This window comes from Mytilus californianus, unplaced genomic scaffold, assembly GCF_021869535.1.
Source record: "Mytilus californianus isolate M0D057914Y unplaced genomic scaffold, xbMytCali1.0.p SCAF_1, whole genome shotgun sequence".
Lineage (NCBI taxonomy): Eukaryota > Metazoa > Mollusca > Bivalvia > Mytilida > Mytilidae > Mytilus > Mytilus californianus.
The window spans coordinates 140,734,585-140,751,633 of NW_026262581.1; the positions used below are offsets into that span (position 1 = coordinate 140,734,585).

General features: G+C 32.5%; 1 protein-coding gene across 3 annotated transcripts in view; it reads right to left on the reverse strand.

The window, feature by feature from the left end:
* The window catches only part of LOC127737407 (structural maintenance of chromosomes protein 2-like), a 77,974-nt gene that overhangs the window by 42,834 nt on the left and 18,091 nt on the right, over positions 1 to 17,049 (reverse strand). For all 3 annotated transcript variants that reach the window (XM_052248062.1, XM_052248070.1, XM_052248078.1), the window contains exons 3-11: positions 15,553 to 15,714; positions 14,467 to 14,577; positions 13,485 to 13,622; positions 9,954 to 10,031; positions 9,437 to 9,649; positions 3,878 to 4,067; positions 1,837 to 1,891; positions 1,182 to 1,302; positions 33 to 151 (exon numbers count right to left, since the gene is read on the reverse strand). In XM_052248062.1, coding sequence (XP_052104022.1) covers positions 33 to 151; positions 1,182 to 1,302; positions 1,837 to 1,891; positions 3,878 to 4,067; positions 9,437 to 9,649; positions 9,954 to 10,031; positions 13,485 to 13,622; positions 14,467 to 14,577; positions 15,553 to 15,714 — 1,187 coding nt within the window. The remainder of the gene's footprint in view (positions 1 to 32; positions 152 to 1,181; positions 1,303 to 1,836; positions 1,892 to 3,877; positions 4,068 to 9,436; positions 9,650 to 9,953; positions 10,032 to 13,484; positions 13,623 to 14,466; positions 14,578 to 15,552; positions 15,715 to 17,049) is intronic.

Below are 17,049 nucleotides of genomic sequence, written 5' to 3' on the forward strand. Positions count from 1 at the left end.
ATATTTCTTCTAAATATTTCAATAAGTCTGACCTGGCCTCTAAAGTATCTAGTTGTTCTTTTAGTCTATGAACTTCTTGTGACAATGTTCTTCTTTCTCCAGCTAGCTTTTCATCTATTCCTTCTTCAAAACCCAATTTCTTCATTTCATTCTATGTAAAAGAAAAGAAAGAACAATTCATCAAATCTCTAGTTTTAAGAAGATATACATACTGTGATATTATTTATTTCCGTTTGTACCAATTTTTTTGATCAATGGAAAACTGTATTTCATAGATACTAGATTTCATGGTTTTGACAAATTTATAACACAAGTCAATATGGAACTTGCATTTTATCAAAAGATAAATTAATGGTTCATCTTGAGTGTACTTGAAAATCCAAGAAAATTCGTACCCAGTAACAAAAATCATCAAAAATTTGTGTCTTTGATCAGTCCAGTACACAAAAGTTGATGACTATAAACAGCTACATGAAATGCTGTATCACCAGACAGCTACATGAAATGCTGTATCACCAGACAGCTACATGAAATGCTGTATCACCAGACAGCTACATGAAATGCTGTATCACCAGACAGCTACATGAAATGCTGTATCACCAGACAGCTACATGAAATGCTGTATCACCAGACAGCTACATGAAATGCTGTATCACCAGACAGCTACATGAAATGCTGTTTCACCAGACAGCTACATGAAATGCTGTATCACCAGACAGCTACATGAAATGCTGTATCACCAGACAGCTACATGAAATGCTGTATCACCAGACAGCTACATGAAATGCTGTTTCACCAGACAGCTACATGAAATGCAGTTTCACCAGTTATGTTTGGCAAAGTTTGATATGATATTCTGTCTTGATGGTTTCTACTTCTACACACAATTTTTCTTGAAGTTCAATGCAATAATATGATTCAAGCCTGCAAATTTTACTTCTTTGTCAAATTGTCTAACAAAACTGATAAAGTTATCATTTCTATTATACTTTCATTTCTAAATTTTGCATAGATTTCCAATGGTATTGTCCAATGTTTTTAAACCTATAAATTTCACATATTTTCTTCTTAATATGCCAAAGCCATATCTAAATTTGGTATAATTTCTCTTCATACTGTCCAAAGCTATTACCATTAAATGTGTCATATTTTCACCCCTGCTAAACTTTTAAGTTTTTTACCTCTAAGTTTTGCATGTTTTTCTTGATAGCATCATAAGCAGCAGTATCTTTCTTGTAGCCTTGTTCTGTTTTCTTTACTTCTGCTTGTTTCTTCTTTACTTCATCTCTAGCATGCTTTAATCTAGGTTATTAAATAATTTAATCAAATATTTATCTTATGAGTCAAACCCTTTCAAATGGTTTTAACAGTTGAACAGTTTGTTCCTATGTTGTGGTGTTACACCCCTGTCACAGGTAAGGGTAATGTTAAGCACTCAAAAAACATAATTAAGCCAATCACATTCTTCATGTGCCCTCTAAAGTCAGAAGCCAGTAATTCAGTGGTTGTTATTGGTTGGTGACTGTCATATTTGTTGTTTTTTCGTTTGTTATTTAATCATTAATCAGGTAGGTTTTCTTGTTTGAAATGTTTTAAATTTTGTCATGTCATTCCTTTAAAAGCTAACTAAATACAGTATGGATTTTCTAATTGTTGAAGGCCTTAGATGCCCTGTATTTACCTACATCCATATCATTTGGTATCTGGTGGATAGTTTGGCACTGGCAACCATACCAAATTTCCCTGATTTATTTTGTGAAAAATAAGTAACATTCTAACAACATTAATTATGACCACTTTAATCTTATAACAATAATGGAGTTATTTCCCTTTTACCTCATCTGAGCCTGTTTTGTTTCTGTCTGAGCTTTACTAATGTCATTCTTGGCAGCTGAAAACACAAATAGTAGACACTAAATATAATATGGGTTTTCAATAATACATGTATGAAGGTAAAAAATTTATTTCACTGCACTCATGTCAAAATATATTAATTCTTTGTTGTTAGTTGTCCCAGTTTGTGTGATCTTGGAAATGGAATTTCAGACTGTGTGAATTAAAGATCAATAGAAAATAATCTTTTGTAGGGTTTAATTCAAAATCTTAGTGAAACAGAAAATATGCAAAATAAACTGTTGACACAGAGATATTTCTCGCATGTCGGCATAAAATGAAGAAAAAGACAATCTGATGGACAGCAACATTGCTAATTAATTCAAAGTCACTGGACCAACTAGTGGGTAGGGCCTCGAAATGGTTGACAAACTGAGATGTACAGATAGCAATGTAACTTTATAGAAAATACTGTCTATTGCAAGTAGTACATATCAAACTAACTTAAGCAGAAAACTTATCATTGAAAATTGCTATTTAATTGAAAGTCACTGAACCATTGCCTAGGGGGCAGGGCTTCGAAATAGTTGTCAAACTGATATGTATTGATAGTAATGCAACTTCACACAAAACATCATTGATCTATCATCAGTAGTTCCTATCAATCTAGCTTCAGCAGAAAATTAAACATTTAAAATGCTTATTAATTCAAAGTCACTGGTTGGAGCAAACAAATATTGGAGCAAACAAATATTGTAACAAACAAATGGAGCAAACAAATATTGTAACAGCCGAGAAAGTGATTCAGATGATGAAATGGATAGTGAAGATGACTTTAAATAAGAACAATCAGAAGACCTGAACTGGTCCTTCATTGTTAATTTGCCTGTGGGTGCGAAGAATAAAACTAATATTAATAAAAGTTAATTTTCGATAAAATATGTTATTAATTTTATTTCAGGATAAAATTGAGAGATTTTGTAGGACTGGCTTAAATTTTGTAGGACTGACAAATAATCATGCTTTGTCGGTCCCATGACCGACGGGTCAAAATAAATTTTCGCGAACTCTAGGGACAAGGCCTAAAAAATGTCTTAAAACTGATATGTACTGATAGTAAAGCATCTTCATACAACATATCAATGATCTATCACAAGTAGTTACTATCAAACTAACTCTACAATTGTTGAAGCTGTCCCTGGAAAAGCAATCCCTATGTATTGCTTTCCGGGACTTTTCGTCGCAGGCAAGACAAAGTTGGTATAAAATATCTTTCAAGGGCAATAACTCCTATAAGGGTTCAACTGACAATTTCGGTCATGTTGATTTATTGATAGCTCTTACTTTGTTGAACATTTTTGCTGCTTGAAGTTTCTATCATAGTTTCTGTACAAATTTAATAAAAGTAGTCTTTCAAGGGCAATTACTCCTATAAGGATCAATTGATGAATTTCTTTCTTAGACTTATTAGTAGAACATACTTTGCTGATCATTTGATCATTTTTGTGGTTTAAATTTCACTTACATATAATAATTTTCAAGATAAAGACCAAAAAACTGAGAAACTTCATAAAAATTATTTCAGGGGCAACAACTCAAAATTGGATTGTCGGATTCATCTAAAAATTTCCGAACTAATAGAAATTTACCTGCTGATCATTTTAACCTCAATCAATTTTGCTCAAACTGCTTTAGTTTTAGAGATATAAGCCAAAAACTGCATTTTACCCCCACTATGTTCTAATTTTAGCAATGACAGCCATGTTTGTTGACTGGCCTGAATAAACAAACACAAACTTTATACTAGATACCATAAGGATCATTCACCTTAAGTTTGGCTGAAATTGGTTCAGTAGTTTCAGAGGAGAAGATCTTTGAAAAAGTTTACGACAACGACTGAAGCTAAGTGATTGACAAAAGCTAGAATCTTGAGTGGCAGGGTTACTTACTTAAAAGCTGATCATTCAATGTGGTATCCTCTCCATTTGCATAACTAGACAGACCGGCACTGACAGCTTTGAATCTAAGTGGCAGGGTTACTTACTTAATAACTGATCATTCAGTGTGGCATCCTCTCCATCTGTATTACTAGACAGACCGGCACTGACAGCCTGGAATCTGTTTTGAGCTGCAGTGTAGGCCTCTTGGTCTTCATTACTCTGCGCTTGTAGCTTTTCCAAATCTTTGGCCACTTTGTCAATTTCTTTTTGTTTAGACTGTAAAGTTTTCTTATCCTAAAGGAAAAGGTTAACTTTTGTTTTAACATCACTTCAATAAAGCTTATACTCTTGACACATACATTGGCATAACGTTTAACTTTCACTATCATATGTACTAATTACACTTGTATTAAATGTCAGTAATAGGAAACCTTGACCGAGTTACACAAAATAATTACAACTACTATACAGACATGAACTATACAGAATGTTTTAGTAAAATGTGTGAAGATAAACTTTAATACATCATATTATATAACCATTAACCATGATAAAGTAGATATTTGATTGATTGATTGTCATTTGCACAACAACCTGTGGAAAATATTTCATGCTATTTAGGATGAGAACAAATAAACAATTAATTCAATAGGCAGGTCCTGCAATAGGGGTCGACCCGCAAGGATGTGGGACATTTGAAATGCTACTGGAAAATGAGGGTATATTTGAGAGGGACATACAGAAATTGACCCTCAAAAAGTTGCTGTAAGGGTTATTACCCTGCAAAGAGCACAACACTTTTTCTATAGAGGGATCAGATTTAATATCCCCTTTCTGATCAGACTTGTCTGCAAATTCATTCATCACACACAGCCAAAAGGACGCCCCACTTTTGCAATAGTTTTACTTCAGGTCGGAAGAAGATGAAAAGTCATCATATTTCTTTACCCCCGTCACCCTTAAGGAACATTAACTTTCATACCGGTTAATTGGTCGAAAGATTATCAGAGTAACCAGTTAGGTTAAAATCTCCAATTTGACAACACAATTTTTTAGTCCAAAAGGCCCGAGAACACAGTTATTTCGTAGTGCATTTCTTTTAGACAATAAATTCAAATTAAAAAAATCGCACCTGCTCTATCTCAAAAAGATTTTTACAGTGTAGTGTACTACTATTGATACAAATAATATCAAAATTATAGAAACTTCTACCAGCTCTAACTCAAAATATTGACAATTCTGTGTTAAGGGGGGCTAAAATTCAGTTTGACAGCTTCAGACATTCTAATTTTTGACCTTTTTTAACTGGACCAAATCACTACTTAACATAAAGATTCAGCACCCAAATTTTTTTAACATGTAATTTCATCCCCTTACTTAATATTTCATGCATAAAATATCAAGAAATAAATTGGGAAAGTGTATCAAAAAAAAATGCAAGTTATACACTGTTCACACTAGGGACTATATTCGTAGACAACGAAAACCAAAGGACGATAACTGTGTCCTTGGACCTAATAGGATAGAAAGACTTGACCAATTTTAATAAAACTTTGCATGACCTAAGCTTAGGAAATTATAAGATAGTCAGCCAAGTTTCATGGCCATAAGATATATATTATAGAAACTAGGGCCATTTTAATATTGAAATTTGGATGTTTATTTTTGACGTTTAAATCAAATATTTTCAACTGTCAAGATTTTGGCCTAAAAAATTTAAATATTGCAAAAATGTGCTTTTTAAATACTCTTGAATATAATATAATAAGTATTAAAAGCAACAGAACACTCATTTGATTTATCAGATTTATTACAGCTATTCAAAAGTCAAATTTATATGAGCCTGTGCCTGAAAATAGAGATTTTCGAATTAAGGGAAGCCTTACATAAACATGCATTTTTTTCAACCAATTTGAAGTTTTTGAAGTTTTTTAACCATACATTATTCTTTCATATATATTAAATGTACTTTAAATGTAAAGAAAAGTTACAAAAAGCATACCACATGAGAAAAATTCGTAAGGGTTCCGTGGAACCCAGTGTCTCGCCTACTTTTGCTGTTAATCGCAGGCTCAACAAAAATGAGGAAAAAAATTAATAAAAATATTCCTCTCTATTCTATCTTTTGATTGTAAGTAGCTTCTGTCCAAGTTTGGTAAAAATCCAGGATAGTTTATGAATCTAATAAATGTTTAAAAACTTTAACTGCAGACTGAATTTAATGTTAACTGGAAGAAAACAAAATTTCCTTCTAGATACTAGCATTTGATCATAAACAAGCTTCTGTCCAAGTTTGGTACAAATCCAAAATAGTATAAAAAGTTATTAAAATTTTAAAAACTTTAACCACAGAGTGAATGTGTTGTTTCCTGGCAGAAAATCTAAGTCCATTAAAAGTAAAATACAGAAAAAATGGATTTATTTTTTTTACAAAATTTCCTTCTAGATACTAGCTTTTGATCATAAACAAGCTTCTGTCCAAGTTTGGTACAAATCCAAAATAGTAAAAGAAAGTTATTAAAATTTTAAAAACTTTAACCACAGAGTGAATGTGTTGTTTCCTGGCAGAAAATCTAAGTCCATTTAAAAGTAAAATAAGGAAAAAATGGATTTTTTTTTTTACAAAATTTACTTCTGGATACTATCTTATGATCATAAACAAGCTTCTGTTCAAGTTTGGTAGAAATCCAGGATAGTTTAAGAAAGTTATTAAAATTTTAAAAACTTTAACCACAGAGTGAATGTAATATTTCCCGGCAGAAAAACTAAGTCCATTTATAAGTAAAATACAGAAACAAGAGTGCACACGCTGAAATGTCTCGCCTTCTTTACTAATCATTGATATTATGTTGATAGTCCTAAATATAAAGCTTTATTACAACTGTCACATAAACTTAACATTAACCAAGTAAACTAAACATTGACCAATGAACCATGAAAATGAGGTCAAGGTCAGATGAACCATGCTAGGCAGGCATGTACAGCTAACAATTCTTCCATACAAAAAATATAGTTGACCTATTGCTTATAGTTTAAGAAAAACAGACGAAAACACAAAAACTTAACACTGAGCAATGAACCTTGAAAATGAGGTCAAGGTCAAATAAAACCTGCGTGACTGACATATAGATCATAAAATATTTCCATACACCAAATATAGTTGAACTATTGCATATAGTATTAGAAAAAAAGACCAAAACTCAAAACTTAACTTTGACCACTGAACCATGAAAATGAGGTCAAGGTAAGATGACACCTGTCAGCTAGACATGTACACCTTACAATCATTCCATACACCAAATATAGCTGACCTATTGCATGCAGTATTAGAAAAAAAGACCAAAACTCAAAAACTTAACTTTGACCACTGAACCATGAAAATGAGGTCAAGGTCAGATGACACCTGCCAGCTAGACATGTACACCTTACAATCATTCCATACACCAAATATAGTAGACCTATTGCATACAGTATAAGAAAAACAGACCAAAACACAAAAACTTAACTATAACCACTGAACCATGAAAATGAGGTCAAGGTCAGATGACACCTGCCAGTTGGACATGTACACCTTACAGTCCTTCCATACACCGAATATACTAGACCTATTGCTTATAGTATCTGAGATATGGACTTGACCACGAAAACTTAACCTTGTTCACTGATCCATGAAATGAGGTCGAGGTCAAGTGAAAACTGTCTGACGGGCATGAGGACCTTGCAAGGTACGCACATACCAAATATAGTTATCCTATTACTTATAATAAGAGAGAATTTAACATTACAAAAAATCTGAACTTTTTTTTCAAGTAGTCACTGAACCATGAAAATGAGGTCAAGGACATTGGACATGTGACTGACGGAAACTTCGTAACATGAGGCATCCATATACAAAGTATGAAGCATCCAGGTCTTCCATCTTCTAAAATATAAAGCTTTTAAGAAGTTAGCTAACGCCGCCGCCGCCGCCGTAGCCGCCGCCGCCGCCGGATCGCTATCCCTATGTCGAGCTTTCTGCGACAAAAGTCGCAGGCTCGACAAAAATGGAATTTTATTTTTACAAAATTTACTTCTGGATACTATCTTATGATCATAAACAAGCTTCTGTCCAAGTTTGGTAGAAATCCAGGATAGTTTAAGAAAGTTATTAAAATTTCAAAAACTTTAACCACAGAGTGAATATTTGTGGACGCCGCCGCCGACGGAATGTAGGATCGCTATGTCCCGCTTTTTCGACTTAAGTCGAAGGCTCGACAAAAATGCACACAGAGGCTATAAGAAATGGAAATTTGTTACTTTTTGCTCATTTCTATGCTAAGATGTCATGATACAAGAAGTCTAATTGCAAAAGGACTCTTGAATTCAACTTTTTTTGCAGACAGTATGGTCTGATGACCAGTTTTTCACTTTTCAATGGAAAACTTGCATGTAGTTTTAGTCTCAATTGGCATATATTTGAACCACTTACTATCCTAAAGAAGAAAATTATGGTAGCATATGAAATGAATAGGGGTGTACTGATCATTGTAGAGTTTTTTTTTTACAGACTTAGTGAAATATTTGTGATGGACTACAGATTTTATGTACAAAGCTCTTCACATTTCACATACATCAAACAGGCTGTTTAACCAGGGCCATAAATACAAATATTCTGCACATTTTTTCTGTGATAATCTACTTTTCTCTAGATTCAGAGTTCACAAATGGTTAATTAAATTTGATTTAAGCATAGAAACACAAATATCAGGAACATAAAAAGCTGTCAGATAGAAAGTCAGCATGGCTCTTAGGCATAAAATGGAAACTGCTTTAAAATGCTTATTTTAGCCGTATAATGCCAAAATGGGACATTTTAACAGAACTTCTGTCAAACAAAGATGTAAATCCTTTACTTTTATTGAGTTTGACAAATTGAAACCAGCAAACCATTCAGGAAAGTTGCCAAAGTACAAAATCTACATTTACGGAATTCATCTCTTAGGCCCGAGAACACAGTTATTTCGTAGTGCATTTCTTTTAGACAATAAATTCAAATTAAAAAAATCACACCTGCTCTATCTCAAAAAGATTTTTACAGTGTAGTGTACTACTATTGATACAAATAATATCAAAATTATAGAAACTTCTACCAGCTATAACTCAAAATATTGACAATTCTGTGTTAAGGGGGGCTAAAATTCAGTTTGACAGCTTCAGACATTCTAATTTTTGACCTTTTTTAACTGGACCAAATCACTACTTAACATAAAGATTCAGCACCCAAATTTTTTTAACATGTAATTTCATCCCCTTACTTAATATTTCATGCATAAAATATCAAGAAATAAATTGGGAAAGTGTATCAAAAAAAAATGCAAGTTATACACTGTTCACACTAGGGACTATATTCGTAGACAACGAAAACCAAAGGACGATAACTGTGTCCTTGGACCATAAGATTAAATTCTTAAGCCTAACCCCCTGATCCAGATACCAGATTAATCCTTACATTATCTGACTGTTTAACCAGAGATTAATCCTTACATTATCTGACTGTTTTACCAGAGATTAGTCCTTAAATTATCTGACTGTTTAACCAGAAATTAATCCTTTCATTATCTGACTGTTTAACCAGAGATTAATCCTTACATTATCTGACTGTTTAACCAGAGATTAATCCTTACATTATCTGACTGTTTAACCAGATCTTTCCTTTTTTTCTGTTCTGCTTTAAGTCCTTCCTTTTTATTATCGACGGCACTTTGAGCGAGAGCCTCTACTTTCTGTTTCTCACTTAGATTATGTTCTAACTTCTGTAATACACTTCCTGATTCTTCGTCTCGTTTCTTCTCCAGCTGTGTTAGTACCTGGCCTATTTCCTTTATTTTGTCATTCATCTAGTAAATAAATTAAAATTTGTAAATGCATATTAAACATTCTCCCCAAAAGTCAAGTCCACAATCATTGTTTGGCAGAGTGGTTAAATTTTATATGACACTGGCTAAAACAAATTTTGAACACAGAATATAGTTTTGAATGAGTGTATTATATGGGTTACACCCTCATTTAACAAGTTCATGATCATTGCAATAGCAAGCTAAAATCGATGTAACTTTGTCTTACCTCAACCATTTAAACTTTAATGATGTAACTTTAACTTACTGCGACCATTTTTACATAAATGATCTAACTGTATCTTACCTCGACCATTTTAACTTTAGTATTCTCTATTGATTCCTGCATCTCTAATAAATCGTCAGCTGATTTCTTTTTTCTTTCCTGGATAAAAAGTAGTTATTCAAATTTAACTGATACTGCTAGTTATATATATATATATATATATATATAATGGTATGCATCTTTCCTTTATAACAAGATGCATACCAGCATTCAAAAACTTTATTTTCTCACCATAAATCGTCATGGTATGGCTCTCTCCAACAAATTTTAAAAACTCTTCCTGGGTTTGCAAACCTAAATGATGGGAAAAATATTTCATAAAATACCATCAAGAAAATATTGAAAGAGACATGCATAAAAATTTGGAAGGATCAACTGACCAAGAATTCAGAAGGGAAGCTCCGCACTTATGTAAAATTTAAGAATAATTATGGTTTCGAAAAATATCTAAATATCATGTCCAATTTTGAACTTAGGAGATCATTAACAAAATTTAGGGTGTCATCTCACCATTTGCAGATTGAAATAGGACGATACCTGGGTACTCCTCCACACCTTAGACTATGTCAGCAGTGTAACTCTTGTAATATTGAAGATGAAGTTCATTTTCTCTTTTATTGCACAAAATATAACGAAGACAGACACCATTTATATCACATTATTTCGGAATCATGTCACAATTTCATTAACTTAAATTCCCAAGAGAAATTGCTATGGCTGTTGTCTTGTGAGAACTTAACTGTATTAAAAGAGTTGTGTATATTCCTGGTTAAACACTGCAAATAGCAGATTTATATGACATGTTTCGCATAATTAATAATTGTTGTTATTTAAAAAAAAAATAAAAAAATAGTAATAATTATTTGTTAATTGACCGGATTCAGTTTATCTATTTATTTTGTTCATCTGCTTCTGACACGGGGAGGATTGCTGTTAGTGCCTATCGCAATCAACAGTATATCCTAGAGCACCGTCCCTTGGTGTCTCCTGCAGATGAACAAATTTCCATCTTTATAGATAATAAGTTAAGGTTGATCAAACTTTATTATTAATACTTTTTCTTTTTATTTTTTACACTGCTGGACATAAGGAAGGAAGGAAAAAAAAAATACTCAAGAGTACTTTTAATGTATTTTTGTTATTAATACTATTTTCATTGTCTATTATAATATCTGTCATGTTATATACTGTACAATGTCTCATGTTTGTTGCTTCTACTATCATAATTAATTGTAAATGCCCCCTGTGGGACCATGATTGGAATAATAAATATTTGATTTGATTTATAAAAAAAAAACAACCACAAAACTTATAAAAGAACAGAGTTCAAGTGATATAAGTTTCATAAAAATCTGGCAAGAAAAGTACACGACAGTGATAACAAAGCAATTTTCCATATAATTAATGTTTCAAAGGGGCATAACTCTTTTTAAAATAATTGATCAACACTGATTTTCAAACTTGTCCAAGACATTGCCGAAATAAACCTATGATATAAGTTTCATTAAAATCTGGCAAGAATTGTACATGTCAGGGCACTAACAAGACTGAACGGGCAGACGCCCGCTATTTTTGGGCGGGGGACAACTAACTTAGGGTTAATTGTATGGGCAGTTGATAAGTTCTTCTAATAAAATTTGATGGTGGTATTTATTTTTAAAAACGTAGCTTGGACAATTATAGGAAATAATTAATTTAAATTTTAGTAACTGTAACTTAGAAAGGGTTTTTCACTAAGCACAGGCACCCAGCGAAATTTCCCGTTTCAAATTAAGGAAAATCACCAGTTCAAATTTTGTTTCCAAATAAAAATTAAATAAATAAAACTGTGCTATCATTGCGTAAAACAAGTTGTTTTCGATTGAACTTATTGAAAACCCTGGTTAGGTTAACTAAAAAGTGCCCTCTGAGCCCATACACATTTAATTGATATCCACTTTTACTAATATTGTTGAAGGACTTCAAAATACAATAAATGTATAACCATGTTTATCTTTTTTGAACAAATGAAAAAAATGGAGCAAATACTAGCAACTCTTCCAAATATCAAATTACAATCAGAAAAATTGCAGACAAAATTTTTGACAGATTAAAAACTGTATTCTTAAAAGGCTTATCATGGCTGTTCCATGGAACACGCATGGAACCTAGGAACTCAACAATAGGTGGGGGTCAATACTTTTTCTACAGTGAAAACTATATGTAACTTGTTTAAATGTTCTAGTATAAATACCTCAGCACACACATACTGGATGGCTTTATATAACTTGTTTAAATGTTCTAGTATAAATACCTCAGCACACACATACTGGATGGCTATATATAACTTGTTAAGATGTTCTAGTATAAATACCTCAGCACACACATACTGGAAGGCTGTATATAACTTGTTAAGATGTTCTAGTATAAATACCTCAGCACACACATACTGGATGGCTTTATATAACTTGTTAAGATGTTCTAGAATAAATACCTCAGCACACACATACTGGATGGCTATATATAACTTGTTAAGATGTTCTAGTATAAATACCTCAGCACACACATACTGGAAGGCTATATATAACTTGTTTAAATGTTCTAGTATAAATACCTCAGCACACACATACTGGGTGGCTATATATAACTTGTTAAGATGTTCTAGTATAAATACCTCAGCACACACATACTGGAAGGCTATATATAACTTGTTAAGATGTTCTAGTATAAATACCTCAGCACACACATACTGGATGGCTATATATAACTTGTTAAGATGTTCTAGTTAAATACCTCAGCACACACATACTGGAAGGCTATATATAACCTGTTTAAATGTTCTAGTATAAATACCTCAGCACACACATACTGGATGGCTTTATATAACTTGTTTAAATGTTCTAGTATAAATACCTCAGCACACACATACTGGAAGGCTATATATAACTTGTTAAAATGTTCAAGTCTAAATACCTCAGCACACACATACTGGATGGCTATATATAACTTGTTAAGATGTTCTAGTATAAATACCTCAGCACACACACACTGGAAGGCTATATATAACTTGTTAAGATGTTCAAGTCTAAATACTTCAGCACACACATACTGGAAGGCTATATATAACTTGTTAAGATGTTCTAGTATAAATACCTCAGCACATACATACTGGAAGGCTATTTATAACTTGTTAAGATGTTCTAGTATAAATACCTCAGCACACACATACTGGGTGGCTATATATAACTTGTTAAGATGTTCTAGTATAAATACCTCAGCACACACATACTGGGTGGCTATATATAACTTGTTAAGATGTTCTAGTATAAATACCTCAGCACACACATACTGGAAGGCTATATATAACTTGTTAAGATGTTCTAGTATAAATACCTCAGCACACACATACTGGAAGGCTATATATAACTTGTTAAGATGTTCTAGTATAAATACCTCAGCACACACATACTGGAAGGCTATATATAACTTGTATAAATGTTCTAGTATAAATACCTCAGCACACACATACTGGAAGGCTATATATAACTTGCTAAGATGTTCTAGTATAAATACCTCAGCACACACATACTGGAAGGCTATATATAACTTGTTAAGATGTTCCAGTTCTCTGATAATTTTCTGATATTCTAGATAGGATGACCTCTCTTCTTTTAATTTGGTCATTGTTGGTGTGATATCTTCTTTAACAACCTTTGAAATAATTCATTTTAATTACGTATACAGTTATATCATTATTAGATAAGAAAGCTCAAATTTCTTACATTATAAAAAAAAACGTAAAAGAAGAAATTTTGGACAATGCACTTTATAATGAAAGTTCCTTCCATAAATGGAAATTATATTCAAGTCAAACATCTTATAAAATGTCTTCAAATATAAATAAGAAGATGTTGTATGAGTGCTATTGAGACAACTATCCATCCAAGTCACAATGTGTAAAAAGTAAACAATTGTAGGTCAAAGTATGGCCTTCAATACTCAATTTTCTGCAACATTTAGATACATGATGTTCAATGCATTTCAACTTTATACAATGGAAAATAGATTTTCTTATTTGTAAAATTTAACACACAAGATGTGCAAAAGAGATCATTTATCATCTCCCCTGGAAGGATATATAATGTTGAATTTCTTATTATGTAAATATTTTCTTTTCAAGTTTTGCATATGAAAATTCGCCGAACTCATGGCGTTTTATCAGGATTTCTTCAAAAACTTTTCACCTCAATATCAGTTGTAACTGCTAATATGTTTCATCAAAACAGGTTGTAGATTGGATCAATCCAAACACACATTAAACAGTTCATTTGTTCATTGACAAAATCAAAATGTCAAACTATTGGTATGGTGGTATGCATAATACCAGAATCAAAGAAAACAAGATTGTGACTTAAAAAAAATCCCAACCTACTGGCTCTTTAATTTTTTAAGAAGTGATCAAAACATACATTTTTTTATAACTTTAGCTTTTTAATGTTTCTAAGTTATGGGAAATTTGTTAACCTACTGTATCATATGGTATTGGTTAACTTACTGAATCAATCTCACGAAGTTTAGCATCTTTCTTTTCTATTGTTTTTTGTGCAGCTTCTTTTTTACTTTCATATAATCTGGTTCCTGCAGCCTCTTCTATCATTGACAATATCTACAAAGATAAACACTGCTATATTCAAAATCTATACAAAGGTAAGAAGGCGATAAGGACCTAATTCAAGCTAATTTTTTACTAAGATTTAAAATCTCTTTTATGTCTGTTTTAAAGTTTGAAGTTGATTAACCTTCTTTTTTCTCATATAGCTTGGACATTGTAGTGTGAAGAAATGTGGCCATGAGCATGCTGACATCGTTTACATAGTTTTTTTTATAAAAAGAAAATTCCTCAACAAATATCAACACCATACTAACACAGGGCAGAATATGGGACAAATGATCTCAATTGTAAGGTACATTCAAATCACTGCCAACAACTAAACATAAAAAAGAAATAAAGATTGCAATGTTCCTAACTTAGTACAGAAATTTCAAATAAAATGATATAATATAGTAAAACTGAAACTTTCCCCTGGTTTTTCTTTTGTATTGTTGGGTTGATGTCTCATATTTACCTTACATCTCCTTTCATTCATAGCTTAACATACCATTTAATGTTTCTATTATAAAGACAAAATCATTTATTTGCTGTTTTTAAATAACTTTTGACAACAGTATCTGTAGCAAAATTATAGTTAAAGAAGCTACGAAAATACAAGGTCTAACAGATTTTTAAAACTCTTTTACCAGAGGATTCACCTAAAAAATCCAAGGTAAGACATCAGGCTTAAACATTCCTTATGTGTCTGTCCAAAGTCATGAGCCTGTAATTCAGTGGTTGTCGTATGTTGCTGTCTATCATATTTGTTTTTAATTCATTGTTTTATACATAAATCTGGCCATTAGTTTTCTCATTTGAAATGTTTTACATTTGTCATTTTAGGGCCTTTTATAGCAGACTATGCGGTGTGGGTTTTGCTCATTGTTGAAGGCTGTACAGTGACCTATAGTTTTTTACTCCTACATGTGTATGTCATTTGGAGAGTTGTCTCTTTGGCAATCATAACACATCTTCTTATTTTTATATTACCTCTGGAGGCTTCATGTTGAGTACTTTAGTGATCCTGCCCTGCATGATGAGGAAGTGTGGATTGTTTACATTAAGTTGGACAGATCTGAACAGATCCTGTACTCTGGTGTTGTTAGCATTACTACCATTGATTAGGTATTTGTTCCTCCCTCCAATAACCACCTGAAATAATATATGGTTAACATTATAAAGATCTGAACAGATCCTGTACTCTGTTAGCATATTACCATTGATTAGGTATTTGTTCCTTCCTCCAATTACCACATTATAAGTGTGTGAAAACCAAGGACTTCACAGAAAGCTTCCATTATTTCTATGCACTATTAAACTAATTTTCCCCCTATAATAATACCATATCTTATCTATAAACTTGCATGTACCTAATTAATAAATATTGACAGCAACCCTCCACAAACAACTGCTTAGTGTCTATACCTGTGTGGCCCTTACCAGAAGTCAGCATTTTCCCATATCCATTATTAACACAGCATTATCATTTTTACACTTTCATTTTCATTGCTATTCTACCATAAGCTTCTACATGTGAAAATTTATACTGCCAGAAGTTGTTAAAGCATAATGACACTTTGACAGGTGTCCGTAAATTCCACAGATGTATAAAATTGATTGATAATTTAATTGCAGTGAAGTGCTAACATGACTGGCCATTTACAACTGTCACTTATCTCCTTTGTACTTGCAGCTGGTGTGTCAAATTAAGTGTGTTGATAGCTTTCTGAGTTGTGCTATAATTTTACCTTGATACCCATGTGTTGATAGATATTCTGTGTTGTGCTACAATATCACTTGTGATACCCAAGTGTTGATAGCGATTCTGTTCATTAATACTACCTGTGAGTGTCTAGTAATGGTTATCTCATCACACGAGATAATTGAGTTCCAGTTCATTAATACTAACTGTCTAGTAATGGTTATCTCATCACACGAGATGATTGAGTTCCTGTTCGTTAATACTGAATACTACCTGTATAGTAATGGTTATCTCATCACAAGAGATAATTTGGTTCCTGTTCATTAATACTACCTGTCTAGTAATGGTTATCTCATCACAAGAGATGATTAAGTTCCTATTCATTAATACTACCTGTCTAGTAATGGTTATCTCATCACAAGAGATGATTGGTTCCTGTTCATTAATACTACCTGTCTAGTAATGGTTATCTCATCACAAGAGATGATTAAGCTCCTGTTCATTAATACTACCTGTCTAGTAATGGTTATCTCATTACAAGAGATGATTGAGCTCCTGTTTATTAATACTACCTGTCTAGTAATGGTTATCTCATCACAAGAGATGATTGAGTTCCTGTTTATTAATACTACCTGTCTAGTAATGGTTATCTCATCAAAAGAGATGATTAAGCTCCTGTTCATTAATACTACCTGTCTAGTAATGGTTATCTCATTACAAGAGATGATTGAGCTCCTGTTTATTAATACTACCTGTCTAGTAATGGTTATCTCATCACAAGAGAT